The sequence below is a fragment of the Uloborus diversus genome, chromosome 1, assembly GCF_026930045.1.
Source record: "Uloborus diversus isolate 005 chromosome 1, Udiv.v.3.1, whole genome shotgun sequence".
In the NCBI taxonomy this organism is placed as follows: Eukaryota; Metazoa; Arthropoda; class Arachnida; order Araneae; family Uloboridae; genus Uloborus; species Uloborus diversus.
Window position 1 is genome coordinate 26,386,018 of NC_072731.1, and position 15,705 is coordinate 26,401,722.

The 15,705-nt window shown below is 36.7% G+C and overlaps 1 protein-coding gene across 1 annotated transcript in view; it reads right to left on the bottom strand.

Annotated features, from left to right (window-relative positions):
* LOC129234325 (prodigiosin synthesizing transferase PigC-like) overlaps positions 1-12,434 on the bottom strand; it is a 117,514-nt gene extending 105,080 nt beyond the window's left edge. The window contains exons 1-4 of the mRNA XM_054868317.1: positions 12,378-12,434; positions 4,289-4,473; positions 2,777-3,030; positions 1,552-1,665 (exon numbers count right to left, since the gene is read on the bottom strand). Of these exons, the coding sequence (XP_054724292.1) occupies positions 1,552-1,665; positions 2,777-3,030; positions 4,289-4,473; positions 12,378-12,420 (596 nt within the window). The 5' untranslated portion in view covers positions 12,421-12,434. The remainder of the gene's footprint in view (positions 1-1,551; positions 1,666-2,776; positions 3,031-4,288; positions 4,474-12,377) is intronic.
* Positions 12,435-15,705: the final 3,271 nt, after the last annotated feature.

Genomic DNA, 15,705 nt, shown 5'->3' on the forward strand with positions numbered 1-15,705 from the left:
ACTAAATACTGAATCCAGTCTACTTTTCATCAGAAATGAGATGTATCAATTGTTGCATTTCTGCTAATGCTTGTTCATCGTGAAGTTTAGTTAAAAGTTTAAAGGTTTCTCAATCAGATCGAGCTATTACTTCAATTCTTGACTCTGCTGATAACTACTATACTTATCTTTTCGCAAAGTCCCCCCCCCCCTGAATCTATGACAGCTTTATCGAGGATTGTGTGATACGTATTGTTGTGAAATATATTTTACAATTTACAGTGTTTTTTTTTAATTTACAATTTTACAATTTTAAACTTAAAACGATTTCTATTGTTTTTTAGTGACTCGTGCATTTGCTTTCGGAAAGCAAACTTTGATAAAGTTGAACTAATGATGAAGACAAAATTTGTTTGTTCATAGTTGCGCATTTTAAATAGCCTTTCTTCACAGTCGTCGGAAGTATCCGACGACTGTGAAGAAGTGGTCTATTTCTTTCTCTATCGTACTCATCTTAGCTGTTTTCAGACTTGTCGTAAAAAAGGCCTTAACGTCATGTTCCACATACGCTATCCTACGAATTAATTTTATATTTACACCCTAAAAAGTAAAAAAAAAAAACTTTTAAATTAAAAAAAAACCGTCTTCAAAAAAACGCCTAAGAACTAAAACGCAAAAAATAAGCGATTACACTTACATACTATTTCCTACCCAAACCTAGAAATGAAATTTATTTTACAATTCCAGAACAAAAATCAACTAAACTAAACACCTAATTATAAAATATTCCATAATTAGCATAGTGTTGAAAAAAAAGGAGGTAACGATTCAGGAATTAAAATGGAGGGAGAAAGTCCAATCATTGGCTTAGCAAAAGCGGACCCAAAGACCCCAAGTGACGCGGGTCAACAATGATGAATGGTTGGAACGTTTTGCGTTAAATAAGCGAAAGAAAACTGATTTCTTCCACTGCTTTGCTTTACAATTTATCGCATGACTTAGGGTCTTGGTTTCACGAATGAAAGTCTTCACTCCCTCCATTTTATCTCTTCTCAATGGCCTACGCCTACTTTCGGACGCGACGTAAGCTCTTTCTAGGGAAAGAAAACATGAACCGGGGGTTACATCTACTTTCGGATCTCTCTTTCAACCACTGCTTCGAATCTGTGACTGCTTCTTCTATGACGAAAACCCAGTAAAAAAGAAGGTGATATGGAGAGTGTATATGAGTTAAAATATTAGGGTATAAAAGGTACTTGACGTAAGTAATTCATACATATATATACGGGACGTAAACAATATACAGGCAATTCTCATAATATACAGGAAGAAAACATGAAAAATACGACCATATTTTCTGTACAATTCTTTGCACTAAAAAATCAATGACTATGCCGACTTAACATAACTTTTAATGACTTATTAATTTTACATAAAGTGATTCATTAGTGTTTGTTCGTAATTTTTTTATTATTAAGTGAAAAAAACGAAAATTGAAAAGAGGAGAAAAAAAAAGGAAGCTTGTGGAAGAATTTGGAACTTTTTTTTTTCTTTTTTGGAAAAGTAACTTACTCGTTGATGGGCGGCATGAAGGGAACTTTCCAACTTGCTTTGGCGATGGATTTCGCGGTCAAAGAATCATGCATATCCGAAGTAAGGTCGCATATGTCAGAAGAAGCTTTCCATCTTTATAAAAACCAAGCAACATAAAAGAAATAAATGAGAAAAGTAATAGTGATTGAATGTAGCAAACTGATCAGAGAAAGAAAATGCATTTTAAAACTCAACTTTCAACACTTAAGGAGATAGATGCTGTTTGGAATATGGTTATTAAATTATAATTTGATCCTGGGATTTTCTTTGATAAAAATACAGTATTGTGGTAATTAATTGAGAAATGATTTTTTTGCATATTATTCCGTTTTATTCAAGTTTTTTATGAATGTATTCAAAACTAATTATTGATTTGACGCTAATGATGATCCTAGCAACAAGCGAGAAACGAACACTGCGAAATACATGCCACTTGATGGAGGAATTTGGAGACCTGATACTGTCCGTTTTCCACGAGAAGGCACTTGACTCCTCCCTCGTCACGTGGTATCCGATGATTCTATTTCGCTGTTTTCGGCAGAAGGTGTATTCGGATCATAGCATTTTGTTGTAAAAGCAGCAGTTTTTAAAATGTAAGAATAACTAAAATGACAACAGACAAGTGAAGCAAGTTATGTAAACGACACTAAGACTTTGCTGCACATTAAAATGCATGCCTAAGTTAAGGCTGTCTGGTTGTCTCCTTTAGAAGCGAGTGGATTGCTTACCAATCACCCCCACGTAAAATGTAAATGTGCGTTCGAGGAGGCGTGGCGAAGTGCCTTCTCATGAAAAACGGACAATACTTACCAGGTGGACAAGAACACCTACTACTTTGATAACAACTGGCATTTGAAATCTGAGAATCTTTGAATATTTGAAGTGGACATTTCTCAATTAATTGCCACAGCACTGGACTTTGCAGAGAATGAAGTACATATACAAATTTAAAACACTACAAATACTTACAAAAATACAAATTTTACGAAAACTTTCTCTCTTAAGGAATCTTCATCAGCAGTTGTTTCACTACGAAAGAAACAAATGCAATTAATCATAAAGTTTCACGTTAAGTACAATTAAGCAAATACCTCAATTTAAAAATTACAATAGTACATCCGTACTTGCTACAGATACCAGTGTAGCGAAAGAAGCCACTGAAACAGGACCGTATTGATGCAAGTGAACTGGCAGTTAAACCCACCTGAGAAGTCCATTGTAGACTATCCTCCACCTTCTCATGGGCGCCTCGAAAGACATCTGCAGCCCTCCACAGCTGAATACCCTTTCTCCCAGGTTCCGTTCGTATCCGGAAGTTTCTTTGAGATGGTAAGTTCGTCCGTCTTTCAACTTCAGGTATATCCATGCCTCGGCCTCTCCACCACCACCTCTTGCTATCCTAGCAATCAAACATTCGCTGCTCGAATTTACTCCGTAGAAAAAGATTTCGTCAGCAGCCTGGAAACCGATGGTAGACGGTGATAAATACTCTACCCATATGCAGTGCCGTTCATTACTTTTAAAACACTTGAGAAAAAGTGCAAATATTTTTGGTGTGTGTGTTTTCTGAAATGAGAGTTTTGTTTCGGTATAAAGTTGTAACATTAATCTCAACACCTTTTTGGGGAATAATAAATTAATTGAAATGTGTTCTCTACAATGATAGTTTTGTTTCAAAAAAATACAACTGTAGGATTAATCTCAATCACATGTTTTTGGGATTAATAAATTAAGTAAAATATGTTTTCTACAATGAGGTTTTGTTTCGATAAAATACAGTTGTAAAAATTAATCTAAATCACATTTTTTGGGATTAATGAATTAATTAAAATATATTTTATGTTTAGGTGTGCCAAATGAACTCATAGAAAGGATATTTTTGCTTGTGATTCATTTGTGGGTTTGTGATATGCTAGTAGGAGTGTCCCCAGACAGTTGCAAATCGCAGTTCTTAAAGCAATGCTTGTTTTAAAAGTAAATTTTATGAAACTCGGCCAAGAAATCTATTCTTATTTAAAATCAACACCAGATGTGCTCAGGCAAATTCGTAAATTTAAAAGTAACATCAATTGAGGCAGTAAGAAGCAAAAGGATATAAGTGGACATTTTAAAGTTTTGAGTAAAACCCGTTTAAAGATAACATCCTAGGTAGGCTTTCATTGATTTTTTTTTTAAATCCTGCTGTATAGCAGCAACTACCAGGGCTACTAGTACCATCTCTTGCCCCAAGACATAGGAGAGGTTCACCTACCATGTGTACTGGTTATCTCCAAATTTTTAATTTTGCCACTTACATCCCTTGGCTTCTCACTGCCTCAATTATTCTCTGTTAAATATTTATTTCTGTTTTTATCTTTCACATACCATATTTAAAAGAAAGACACTTCCCGTTTTGAGGACGAAAATAAATTGTCATCTTACACATGACTCTTGCCTGGTGCGTTCTTACATGCCTATCAAATAAGTCAGGTCGAGAGAAAAAAAATTACTAGCGGTTTGTAAGGAAAATAAGAAGACATATTTGATGCTACTATTAATGTATGAAAAGTTTTTCAGGATTTGTAAATTTTCATGGTAATCAATAGGTTGGACTACATTAGTATTGTTGTTCAACGTGCACGATCGCTAGCATGTGAGAGAGAAAAAAAATTCCAACAAATAAATAATTGGGAAATAATTATTTGAAAAAAGAAATCTTGTGATATAAATTACTTACAGTTACTAAATGAGATTCTGGATATGGCGACTCTAGTTGTATTTCTATATTAGGTGCCAAGAATCCTAACTTTTCGGGATCTTTTCTTGCATTTATGTCATACACATCTAGTCTTCTGCGATGGAATCTCTTATACAACCGTATTACAATCAAAGTTGCAATCCATTTCAAGTAAAATATTACGCCTATAAAATAGAAACTAATGTTTTCGAAACAATGTGACAAAATGCTAATATAGTGGTTTACAATAATAAATATTATCACCTTAAGTATATAAAGTTTCATTTACCCTTGCTTCATAATCCTCTCTAGAATTTCGGTGACTGAGGTCGATGTCAACAAAATAAAAACTCCTGTTTGTTGAAATTGTTTCAAAGTTACTTTTCTGTATGTGATATTGAAGTGTGGCCCAAATCCCAATTCCATACTTGATAATTATGCAATTGCATAGATTCTACTACCATTGCTATCTTTCCGAAAGACAACCACAAACAGACTACATAACGCTGCAATGGTTGTGATGCAGTATCTAATATATAAAAATCTCCTGCCACGGTGTTAGAGTTTGAACAACTCCGAAACGGCTTGACCAATTTTTATAAAAAATTTTGTGTATTTGGTAGGTATGAGAGTAGGACACGAAATATATTTCATACTGCTAGGTAATCAGAGTGTGTCCCTATCCAGAAATTTTTTGTTAAAACCATTGTTAAAACCACTGTTAAAACCATTGCTAAAATTCATAGTAAAAACCATTGTCGGCAGTGGCGTAACTAGGGAGGGGCGGCACTTTTTGGGGGGCGGCAATTTCACACTTTTGATGCGAAAAAATTTAACGCGTTTTCTCAATAATGAAATCACGCTTTTAATCTACTACTGGAGGCAAAAACGATTTTAAAAAAAGTCATCGAATTGTAAGGTTTTAGTACGACAATGAAAATAAAATTCCTATAATACAAAACATGTGTTTTCTTGTGGACATCTCAGCACTATTGTTTTTTCTCCCTCTTCCTTCGTCTGAAGCTAGATTGAGGGATGTGGTAGTGTAAAGTCAAGGGACCATGTTTTTTTTTTTTTTTTTTTTTTTTGCTGTCAAGGTTAGCTATTACGGAGGAAAAAAATCATAACCTCTCATTATATGATGAAGCTACCACTTGATTTTAAGTAGGTTCCTAGGACACCATCGTATTTAAAAAAAAAATAAATAAAGGAAAGTGACAACAAGAGTAGAAGGAGAGAGGTCTCAAATGATAGCTGATTTCTTGCTCATTTTAAGGATAGCATTATCTGTTTCAACAATTACTTTGATTGGACATTGACAAAAAAATGTTCACTAAGGCAGAATGAATATTATGTTCATTTTATAAAAAAAAATATTCACAATGCGAATAATAATAATTGCTTTCACAACTGTATTAATTATATCAACTAATTCCTTTATACAATGAGTTTCACTTTTAGTCATTCATTTTAAGGAAATGTTTTAAATTTGTAAAATGATCTCCAGGCAAAGCCTTTCACATTTCGACCTCTATTAGTAAATAAGAGAATTATCCGAATTTGGTAATAGAGCAGTACCGGATCTAGGAAAGGGGAGGGGTGAGTCTTGCTTGTACCCTGGGTGGCAACTTCTGAGTTTGTCAACATTAGGTGAGTCACTCAAGCACGGATCCAAAGGGAGTTATGACTCCCTTTGAGAAACCAAATTGACCCTATATTTGCGTTTCTAAAATTTTAAATTAGGAAAATTTCCCCGACCTTTACGCTTCTCCCTACTATCACAAAGTTTAAAATGCATTTTCAGGACTTTAATTTTGAAAACTTTCCGGAGGAGAGTCACTTGCCATCCATTCCTCCCTTGATTTGGCCAAAAATAGCTTAAAACAGCTTTTTGGGGGGCTCCATTTTCAACCCCCTCCCCTTTTCGCTGTATAAAGTGTGCCAAAGATAGCTTTAAAATGTGGTTTGAGACCGGAGAATTTTGACCCACCGAAGGCAGCTTAAAATTGTGTTTTTGAACCCTCAATAAATGTCACATTTTTCGGAAAGAGCAAACAAATCTTCCTATCCCTTAACGTCACCAAACAGCCCAAAAGTGCAGTTTTAGGCCTTGAGTCTCGAAACATTACCAAGGGATAACGCCCACCCCATCCCTTCTCTCATCTTTTAGCCTAATATAGATTATTGCATTTTTATAACTTCAATACCAATAAATTCCTGAGGGCGGTCAAGTCCTGACTCTTCCTAATGATTAGAGATAGTCTGAAGTGTGTAATAAGAACATCAACTTTGAATTTTGAAATCCCCATCTCATTCAATGTCTCCAAAAATAGCTTAAAATTAGGTTTTTGAAACTTAAACTTAAGAAAATTTCTAAGTTGGGGACCCCAGATGTGCACGAAATCACCTAACGTCATCACAGTTGGCTCCAAATTTCGTTTTTAGAAATTTTTGAGAGAGTAGACCGCAAATCCTTTTTTTCTCAGTGTGAAGAGCTTAAAATGAGCAACAGTTTCGAAAAAGATTTCGGGTGGGAACCGCCCTCCGACCTCTCGCTCATGACGTTGTCCATCAAACAACGGCTGAAGTCGCGTTTTTAGGAAGTCATTTTCAAAAAGTTTCAAGGAGAAACGAAAAAATCATCTGACTTCCCAACATTTTTGAAAACATTTGGAAACTCATGTCATCAAAGATAACCTACAATTGCGTTTTTGAAACTTTGTCATCGAAAAATTTCCAGAGAGGTCCTGAACGTACCCTATTCTCTTTAACGTCATCAAAGATAGACTAAAATTGATTTCACGTTTGAGTATATTTCAAGAGAAAAATCCAGTCTTTGTTGGAGTTAGGGGAGACACTTACAACACTAGATACAGCCTACATTTACGTGTTTTTCAGCTTTGTTGAAAAACTTTCCGGACAGCTCCCCCGAATCTTCCCCAATTTCTACACGTATCCAAACATAGCCTAAGATTGCTTTCTTAACACTTCAGTTTTGGAAAATTTCCTTGAGAAGTCTCGGTTCCCTAACATCACCAAAAAAATGCATAAAACTAATTTTAATTTCGAAAAAAAAAAAAAAAATCTGGAGGGAGCTCAAACACCTTTTCTATAAGCGTTACTAAAATTTGCTTAAAATTCCGAATTTTGTCTTAACTTATGGAATTTTTCTGTGGGGCTCTGAATTCCTTTTTTTTTCTTCTGCAAGAAAAGACAGAATTAAAACTATAAGTTTCCTTTCTTGTTTATAAAAATCTTATGAAAATACTTTTGACTGTTTATTGTGTCAACTATTTCCCATTAGAAAGGGCGGCAAATTTAGGAACCTCCCCGGGCGACAAAAAGTGTAGCTAAGCTATTGATTGTCGGAAATGATTTTAAAAACCATTGTTGAAAATCATTATAAAAACTATTGTTGAAACTCATTGTAAAAGCCTCGCTTAAACTAATTACAAACATTTCATTTGTAGATAAACAGAAGATGGCAACAAAAAAAATTAAATCATTGGGAGTTTTCCGCCTTTTTGCCAGGGCGTCGCGCATTTTAACATTTTATTTTGCACTTGTTTTGTATCAAAGCAGTGCGTGCAAAATTTTGAACGATACAAACATTTTGTATATTTGTGTGTGTGTGTATTATTGTGAATAATGCCAGCAAGATGGGTATCTCAATCACAAGAAGCACGACACGCTGAACGAAATCAACAACGACAATTATCTCGCATTTGAGTGCGAGGTGTTGAATAGTCTACTCTTCGGAAAATGCTGATTGGTGCTATAGACAAAGAATTTCCCTATTGTTATGCGCTCAAATTCAGATATGAACAACCTCAATTTGCTTACAGCCAGGTGCATCGTCAGCGAACTGGATACCCTGTTGAATGAGCATCATGAATTGCTGAAATTCTTCAAATCACACATGCACGAACTGCAAAGTGACAAAATTTCCACGTCATGTCATTAACACGTTCAACGTACGCTGATAAGATCAACGCTTGCGTGAAATCATCGCCACTGGGGCGCAATGTTGAAAAAGTCCAGCTAATAAACATAAGCGTCCAAATGCTACAAGATCCATCTGATGACACATTTTCGGACCACTTGTTAGATATCGGCGATGGAAAAGTTGCTGTATATGAAAATATTGGATGCATAAAATTTCCCACTAATTTCTGCACAATCGATTGATTCGCAAAATGCTCTCATTGACCGCATATTTCCCGATGTTCACACATATTGCATAAATCATGCGGGGATGGCAGAAAGAGCCATTTTGGCAGCAAAAAATGCGAACGTTAACGATTTAAACTTCACGATGCAGTGGTCATTGCGAGGGGATATTCATATCATTCAAATCGTTCGATGGAGTTCGCGAAACTAATTCAACAGAATTTTCGAACTAACTGGATTTGCCAAGCTTATCATTGCACCTTTTGGGACTAAAAATTAGGTCTCCGGTTATTTTACTTAGGAATTTGAACCCACTACAGCTGTGCCATGGCATGCGATTGGTAGTTGAAAAAATTATTAAAAACGTTATCCAAAGACACCATTTCAAATGGCAAATTCCAAGCTTAATTTTTTTTTTTTTTTGCTGCCACGAATTCCAATGGTTCCCACAGGCGCGCCAACTGCATTCAAATGCGTTCAATTTTTTTATTAGATATGCATTCGCAATGACAATCAATAAAACGCAAGGCAAAAACCTTGCATGTTTGCGGCTTAGATTTGGGCACACCATGTTTTTCACACGGACCATGTTTTTCATATGTGTCATGTTCTCGCGTGGGCAAACGCAAAACCATCGAGTTTATTTGTGTTGGCCGACAAATGGACTGGAAAAAAATATCGTGCATTCAATTGCTCTTCGAAATGAATACTGACTTTCTTTATTTTATTTTCATATTTTAGGATAAAAAATATCTAATTTTTTCATATTAAGTTTAACTTTTAAGAGATCAAACAATGAGTTTATTCGTTACGTTAATGAAATGCATTGTGTTGCGAAAATGAATGGTTGATGTTGTTTTGTTTTTATCGATGATCATTGTCTACAGCTCTCCATTCCTCTTTCTGCCAAAAATTTCATCCCCTCAAGCTTACAATACAGTCGTTATTTTTTTAATTACCAACCCAAATATTCACTAGAAAATATTTATATGGTGGAACAACGTTTGATGGGTCAGCTAGTAGCGTATGAAATACAAACATGATAACACAATATGTTCCAAAAATGACACACATTTGAAAAAATCAATAAAAGCTGAACTGGCAGCGATCAGTAAGAAATATACCGTTTGTTGCATTATAATTGGGACAACAGTCAATTTTCAGACAAACTTACAAAATAATGTTCCTCAACAGATGGCGCTGCAGGTATTTAGAGGAGGCTTCAGGTGTGGTTGTCTGAAAATTTACTGTTTTTTTTTAAGTACATTGTAAATAAACCGTGTATTTTTGTCGCTGCCCGATTAGTCTTTATTGATTTTTCAAATATGCCTGTCATTTGGTGATCTTATACACTGCATTCTCTTTTATACTTTTTAAACTGCCTGTAGCGCCATCCGTTGAGAAACATTGTAACTAATTTTGAAAGTTTGTCTCTCTGAGAATTTATTCTTGTCTCAAGCATAATGCAACAAGCGGTATATTTCTATCGCTGCCCGTTCAGTTTTATTGATTTTTCAAATGTATCAGTCATTTTTGGAACACCCTGTATGAACAACAACAACTCCCTTTCTTCTTCAATGGTAGTTTATCCACATACAAAAAGTAATCAAGCATAATTTCATTAAACAGTAAGTTATATCCCCTAATACAGATTTCAGGCAGAACTGCATGCAATATACCGACAGTCCGGTTACAACTGCGCTATAGGTATATTGCATATAGTTCTGCTTTAGCCCTGGCTTAGGGGCTTTGACTTACTGCTTTAAGCCTAAGCTTTGTCTTCAATTTACGAGTTGAACCCCACCATGTCTGCAAACTCTCGCTGGTGAGATAAATTCACTTTATTTACCAGTTTGCTGGTCCTCTCCTCTACAATGAGATGAAATCTACCTCCAGCTCACTAATTCTCTATTCCAGAATGATGAGTCCATAACAAGAACGAAACTGCAGTCTCTTAAAACGATAATCAGGCTGTCGATATATTGCACATATTTTTTTTATGCAGATATTATTTATACCTAAATTAGCTCGATAATCAATTATTACCTCTGTTAAAAATTGAGGATTTTTTTTTGCTTCATCTGAATTTTTTAGGGTCCGATACTATGCGATTGGCACCTGGCTGTAAACATGAACTTATTTTCATATATTTTACCAACTGATTTAACGTAAAATGAAGCTGTGAGTTTAGACAAAACTGGAGAGAATAGTAGGGTTTTCTTCTTTTTTTTTTTTTTGACTTTTTTCTATGACTAACAAGAATAGACGGAGATCCCATGTACGATAAGTGACAGGTAGGGACTACTAATACAACTAACTTTGAATCCATTTCATTTACGATTTTTTGCAAAATATTGTTTTAATATGGTGATGGCGAAGCTGGAATTACACTTCAGTAAAAGAGTAAAAAATAGAAATAAAAGAAAAAAAGCCAAGATTACTTAAAAATGTAATCGATTGAAGATTCGTACACTTAATAAAGATAGCAAACAATCTGTAATGATCAGAATACGCCCAAATTAAACGAATACTGCTTTTCGTTTAACAGTGAAAAACAAAACTAACTCTAAGAGCACTGCACAACAAAATATATGAACATAATATGACAGGGGTTCTCAAACTAGGTGCCGTGGCACGTTGGGATGGCGTAGGAAGGGGGGGGGGGGTGTGTGTCCATGTTATCAATATAGTATAGTTGTGGGTTAGCCAAATGTTGGCCAACTGTCTATTTGTTATGTGGGTTTGCCAAATAAGGTCATTTAGACCAATAAGGCCATTCTCGCATTTTTTGGTGTAACATAGTAAAAATTCACTAGATCGTGAATTTATCTTCATCAGAAAGCCTAACTGATGATGATGCTTTTCAACAAGCAGTTTTTAATAACAAGAAAAAAGTTATCAGAGAGTGATATAAATACTACCTGATCTTATATTACTGTAATTTTTGCCTCAACATGGCTTATTGTGGGTTACTAGTTTTAAAAAAGTTGTTTATTGATGTTGTAGCCTAATGCATTTGACGAATTCGCAAAGGTAAATGTCACTGCGTTCACTTTGGAATTTTTCCCCCCATGATTTGATAACCAAGAAAAACAGATTGTTGGCCGTTAAGGCAATGTTTAGCCTTCTTAGAACTCTAGTGTCTTCATAATATGACACGGGAGTATCGGGTGGAGGATATAATCATGTGCTGCACATGTTGCAAGTATATGCACGAATTGTGCCCATGATGACAAAAAACAGAAATTAACGAATTATTAGTTGCCCCGAATATAACGATTGATCTTTCTCCTTTCCATCGAAGTAAATATGGTATTTTTGGTAACATTTTTGAGGTTATCAAATGTGGTTTACTATACAGTGACATTAAAATCTCTTTTAGTTCGTTTTAGCTTGGTAATTTTTGGCGTTTTTATCTTCAACTTTGCGTGAAGTAATCTTTGCCCAGACTATTCGTTAAGAGGGCCCATGTTCGTAATAAGTCAAATTCTGAAATAATTCAATTATAAAGGAGAAATATATTAGGATTTGAACTTTAGGGTAGCCTTATTTGGCGCACTTACGCACTTACCTAAATAATAGAAATGGACTAAGGTGCCTTGAAAAATTCCGGTTCTTCAATGGGTGCTGCGAGTCGAAAAAGTTTGAGACTCCTTTTTATATGAGATACTATTTCAAATCTCTTTATCTCTCCACCCAATAAAGCGGCACCATACAGACAGCCCAATAAAGCAGTTTACGAACCCTCAAAGAGAGATGCAAGTTTGTTTTTATGAGACTTTAAACATCAGTTTAGCATCTTAGCTAAAGTTTTTTTTTTTTAACATCATAAAGCGTTTTACGAGTTCTAATAATATAATGGTCTAACCGATTGTGTAAAAAAATACATACATAATAGGAACAATTGTTGCTATACTACCTGAGGGTATCGCTAGTAAACTCAATATTATAGACAAAATCATGTTGCTCTCCGTCGGTTTGGTATCCGCGACACTTTTTGGAGAGTTCTACAACCCGCTATGGCCTAGTTTTCGAAAAATCTTCAAAAGATAAAAAAAAGCGATATTTTTTATTTATCAATTTCTCTTTCGCCCTTGCAAACAATGGCAACGATAAGCTTCTTGATAATTTTCAGAACATCAGAAGGTAATGTAACGCATCTCACGCAGTTGTGATTGAAATTGACAAGCGTTTGCGTTTGTTTAACCCTTTACGAACCACGGGATCTCTGTGTCCTTTAAGCTCAAAATTCATTAATTAAATTATCTTAAACAAATAATTTATAAGTTATACAACCGAATTTTTCGGTTAGCAACAAAAAAAGTAAATTATTTTTTAAAAAATATCATTTTTTTCTTGCATTTCGCATACTATCCTTCTTGCAGTTTCTACATAGTAACAACAACACATGGGAAAATTGATTATTAATTATTTGTTTTAACTCAAGAAAGAGTATCTATAATATTAAAATTAGTTCGTGTCGTCTTTCTGCCTTTCCGTAACCCTATCGTCTCCGAATTGTCAATGTGTCTCAGGTTAATATAGGTACAGTTGGATACTTGAAATCCAGAGGAAGCCTCTCCGCTGTCTCATCCCCGTGAACGCTTTCGGACCACTGATATAAATTGATAAATAAACTATCAAAAAAATTGTCACCTGGGTTGATACTAGTGATGCAACGAATATTCGGTCCATCCGCCGAATGTTCGGCTTTGGCCGAAGACTATGCAAAAAATGTATTGTTACAAATTCTGTAAATAGTAATTATTGTAGTAACGTAACCTGTAAATAATTTCCCGTAATGAATACACAACCCCTTTTCATTCGGCTAAAGTATACGACCCCCTTATTTCTTTTTTGTTCATTGATAAAATTTGATAACGGTCTACTATTTTCCAGAAGCGTTTGGAATATTTGAGAGATTTCTTTGGATGTTTATAAAGGCGTCCCGCGTGATAAAAAGTTTAGTTTCGATTGAGATTTCGAACTGAGAGCGTATTTGCTCTGTTTATAGCGAGGCATTTCGCTGTGTTGTTTTCGTATTTGGGAAGTAAATACGTGTGTAACCGTTAAGTTTACGGTGTTGAGTGATATTTGCTTAATTGCTGATGATTAATTTAGCAGTTGTTAACGATTTCTACTGTACATAGTGTAAATAAAGCTCCTGTGTTTTTATCAAGAACTGTGTCTTCATTTCAAGAAAGTGGAAGTCTCGACGGATCCGTTCAAGGATCCGATCAACTTCAAGCATCTGTTTTCATCTACATCGGAGGATGTTGGCCGAACGAATTTAACGCAGCATAGGATTTACACTGGAGAACGCCCCCCTATTAAACAGCATCCAAGACGACTACCGTTCGCCAAGAAGGAAGAGGTTGAGACCCTCCTGAAAGAGATGCAGGAGAATGATGTCATCGAACCCTCGTCCAGTCCTTGGGCCTCTCCCATCGTCTTGGTCCAAAGGAAAGATGGCTCCACCAGATTTTGTGTCGATTACCGGCGGTTGAATGAAATCACCAAGAAAGACAGCTACCCTCTTCCACGGATAGACGACACCTTGGACACTCTTTCCGGACACAAGTGGTTTTCGACCCTGGACTTGAAGAGCGGCTACTGGCAGGTTGAGATACACCCTGATGACCGAGAGAAGACAGTGTTTACAACTGGACAAGGCTTATGGTAGTTTGAAGTGATGCCCTTCGGCCTCTGCAATGCACCAGCTACGTTCGAGCGTCTTATGGAGACAGTGTTAAGAGGACTTTCCTGCGAATCCTGTCTGGTCTACTTAGACGATATCATCATCGTGGGACGCAGTTTCGAAGAACATCTGGCAAATCTTAGGAAGGTGCTGCAAAAGCTTAAGGAAGCCAATCTGAAGTTAAGCCCGTCCAAATGTAATTTGTTCCGCCGGGAAGTGAACTACCTTGGTCACATCATCTCTTCTGAAGGTGTGCAAACCGATCCAGAAAAGGTATCTGCGGTCAAGAGTTGGAGTCGTCCCGAAAACATCCATCAGCTGCGAAGTTTCCTGGGGCTCTGCACGTACTACAGGAAGTTTGTGAATGGTTTTTCCAACATTGCACGACCTTTGCATAAGCTGACGGAGAGCAAGCAAAAGTTTGAATGGTCCAAAGAATGCGAAGATGCATTTCTACGACTGGAGGAGGCTTTAACATCAACGCCTATCCTCGCCTATCCTCAGCCTAAAAAATCCTTCATCCTGGACACTGATGCGATCCACGAGGGCATCGGAGCTGTTTTATCCCAAGAAATTGACGGCAATGAACATGTCATCGCTTACTGGAGCAAATGCTTATCAAAGTCGGAGCGAAATTACTGCGTCACCAGAAAGGAGTTACTGGCCATAGTGAAAGCTGTAGAACACTTCCATCATTACCTCTACGGCCGAAAATTTCTGCTTCGGACAGATCATGCCTCATTAACTTGGCTTTTGAACTTCAAGAATTCAGAAGGCCAGATAGCCAGGTGGATACAGCGGCTCCAGGAATATGACATGGAGATCAAGCACCGAAAAGGGTTGTCTCACGGTAATGCAGACGCTTTATCAAGGAGACCCTGTTCTGAGAACTGCAATTATTGTTCCCGAATCGAGAAACAGTATGAAACGACTAGCCCTACTGCCTATCAGGTGACAGTGACTCCAACATCACCAGAACCTGATCCATGGAGTGACGACCAAGTTCGAAAAGATCAACTTGAAGACCCCGACATAAAACCAATTTTGGAGTTCATGGAGAGTGACAGTCGACGACCTAGCTGGCAGGACGTTTCCATCTTCAGCCCTGCAACAAAAAGATACTGGGCTTTATGGGACTCGCTCCATTTACGGAACGGCGTGCTACACCTATAAATGGGAATCTGACGACGGCAAAACATCTAGGTGGCAGTTACTACTCCCCCGATCAAGGATTTCAGACGTTCTGAAAGAAATACATAGTAGTGCGACTGGAGGACATTTTGGGGTTTAGAAAACCCTTAATAAAATTCGGGAGCGCTTCTTCTGGAGCAAGGCGAAGGATGACGTGGAGAAGTGGTGCCATTCTTGTGACGCCTGTGCTGCTCGTAAAGGACCGAAGAAAAGAAGCAGAGGGAAGCTACAGCTGTACAACGTTGGAGCTCCTTTCGAACGAATTGGGATCGACATCCTGGGTCCTCTACCAAGAACTGCTGATGGGAACAAATACATTCTTGTTTCCATCGACTATTTCACCAAATGGCCGGAAGCA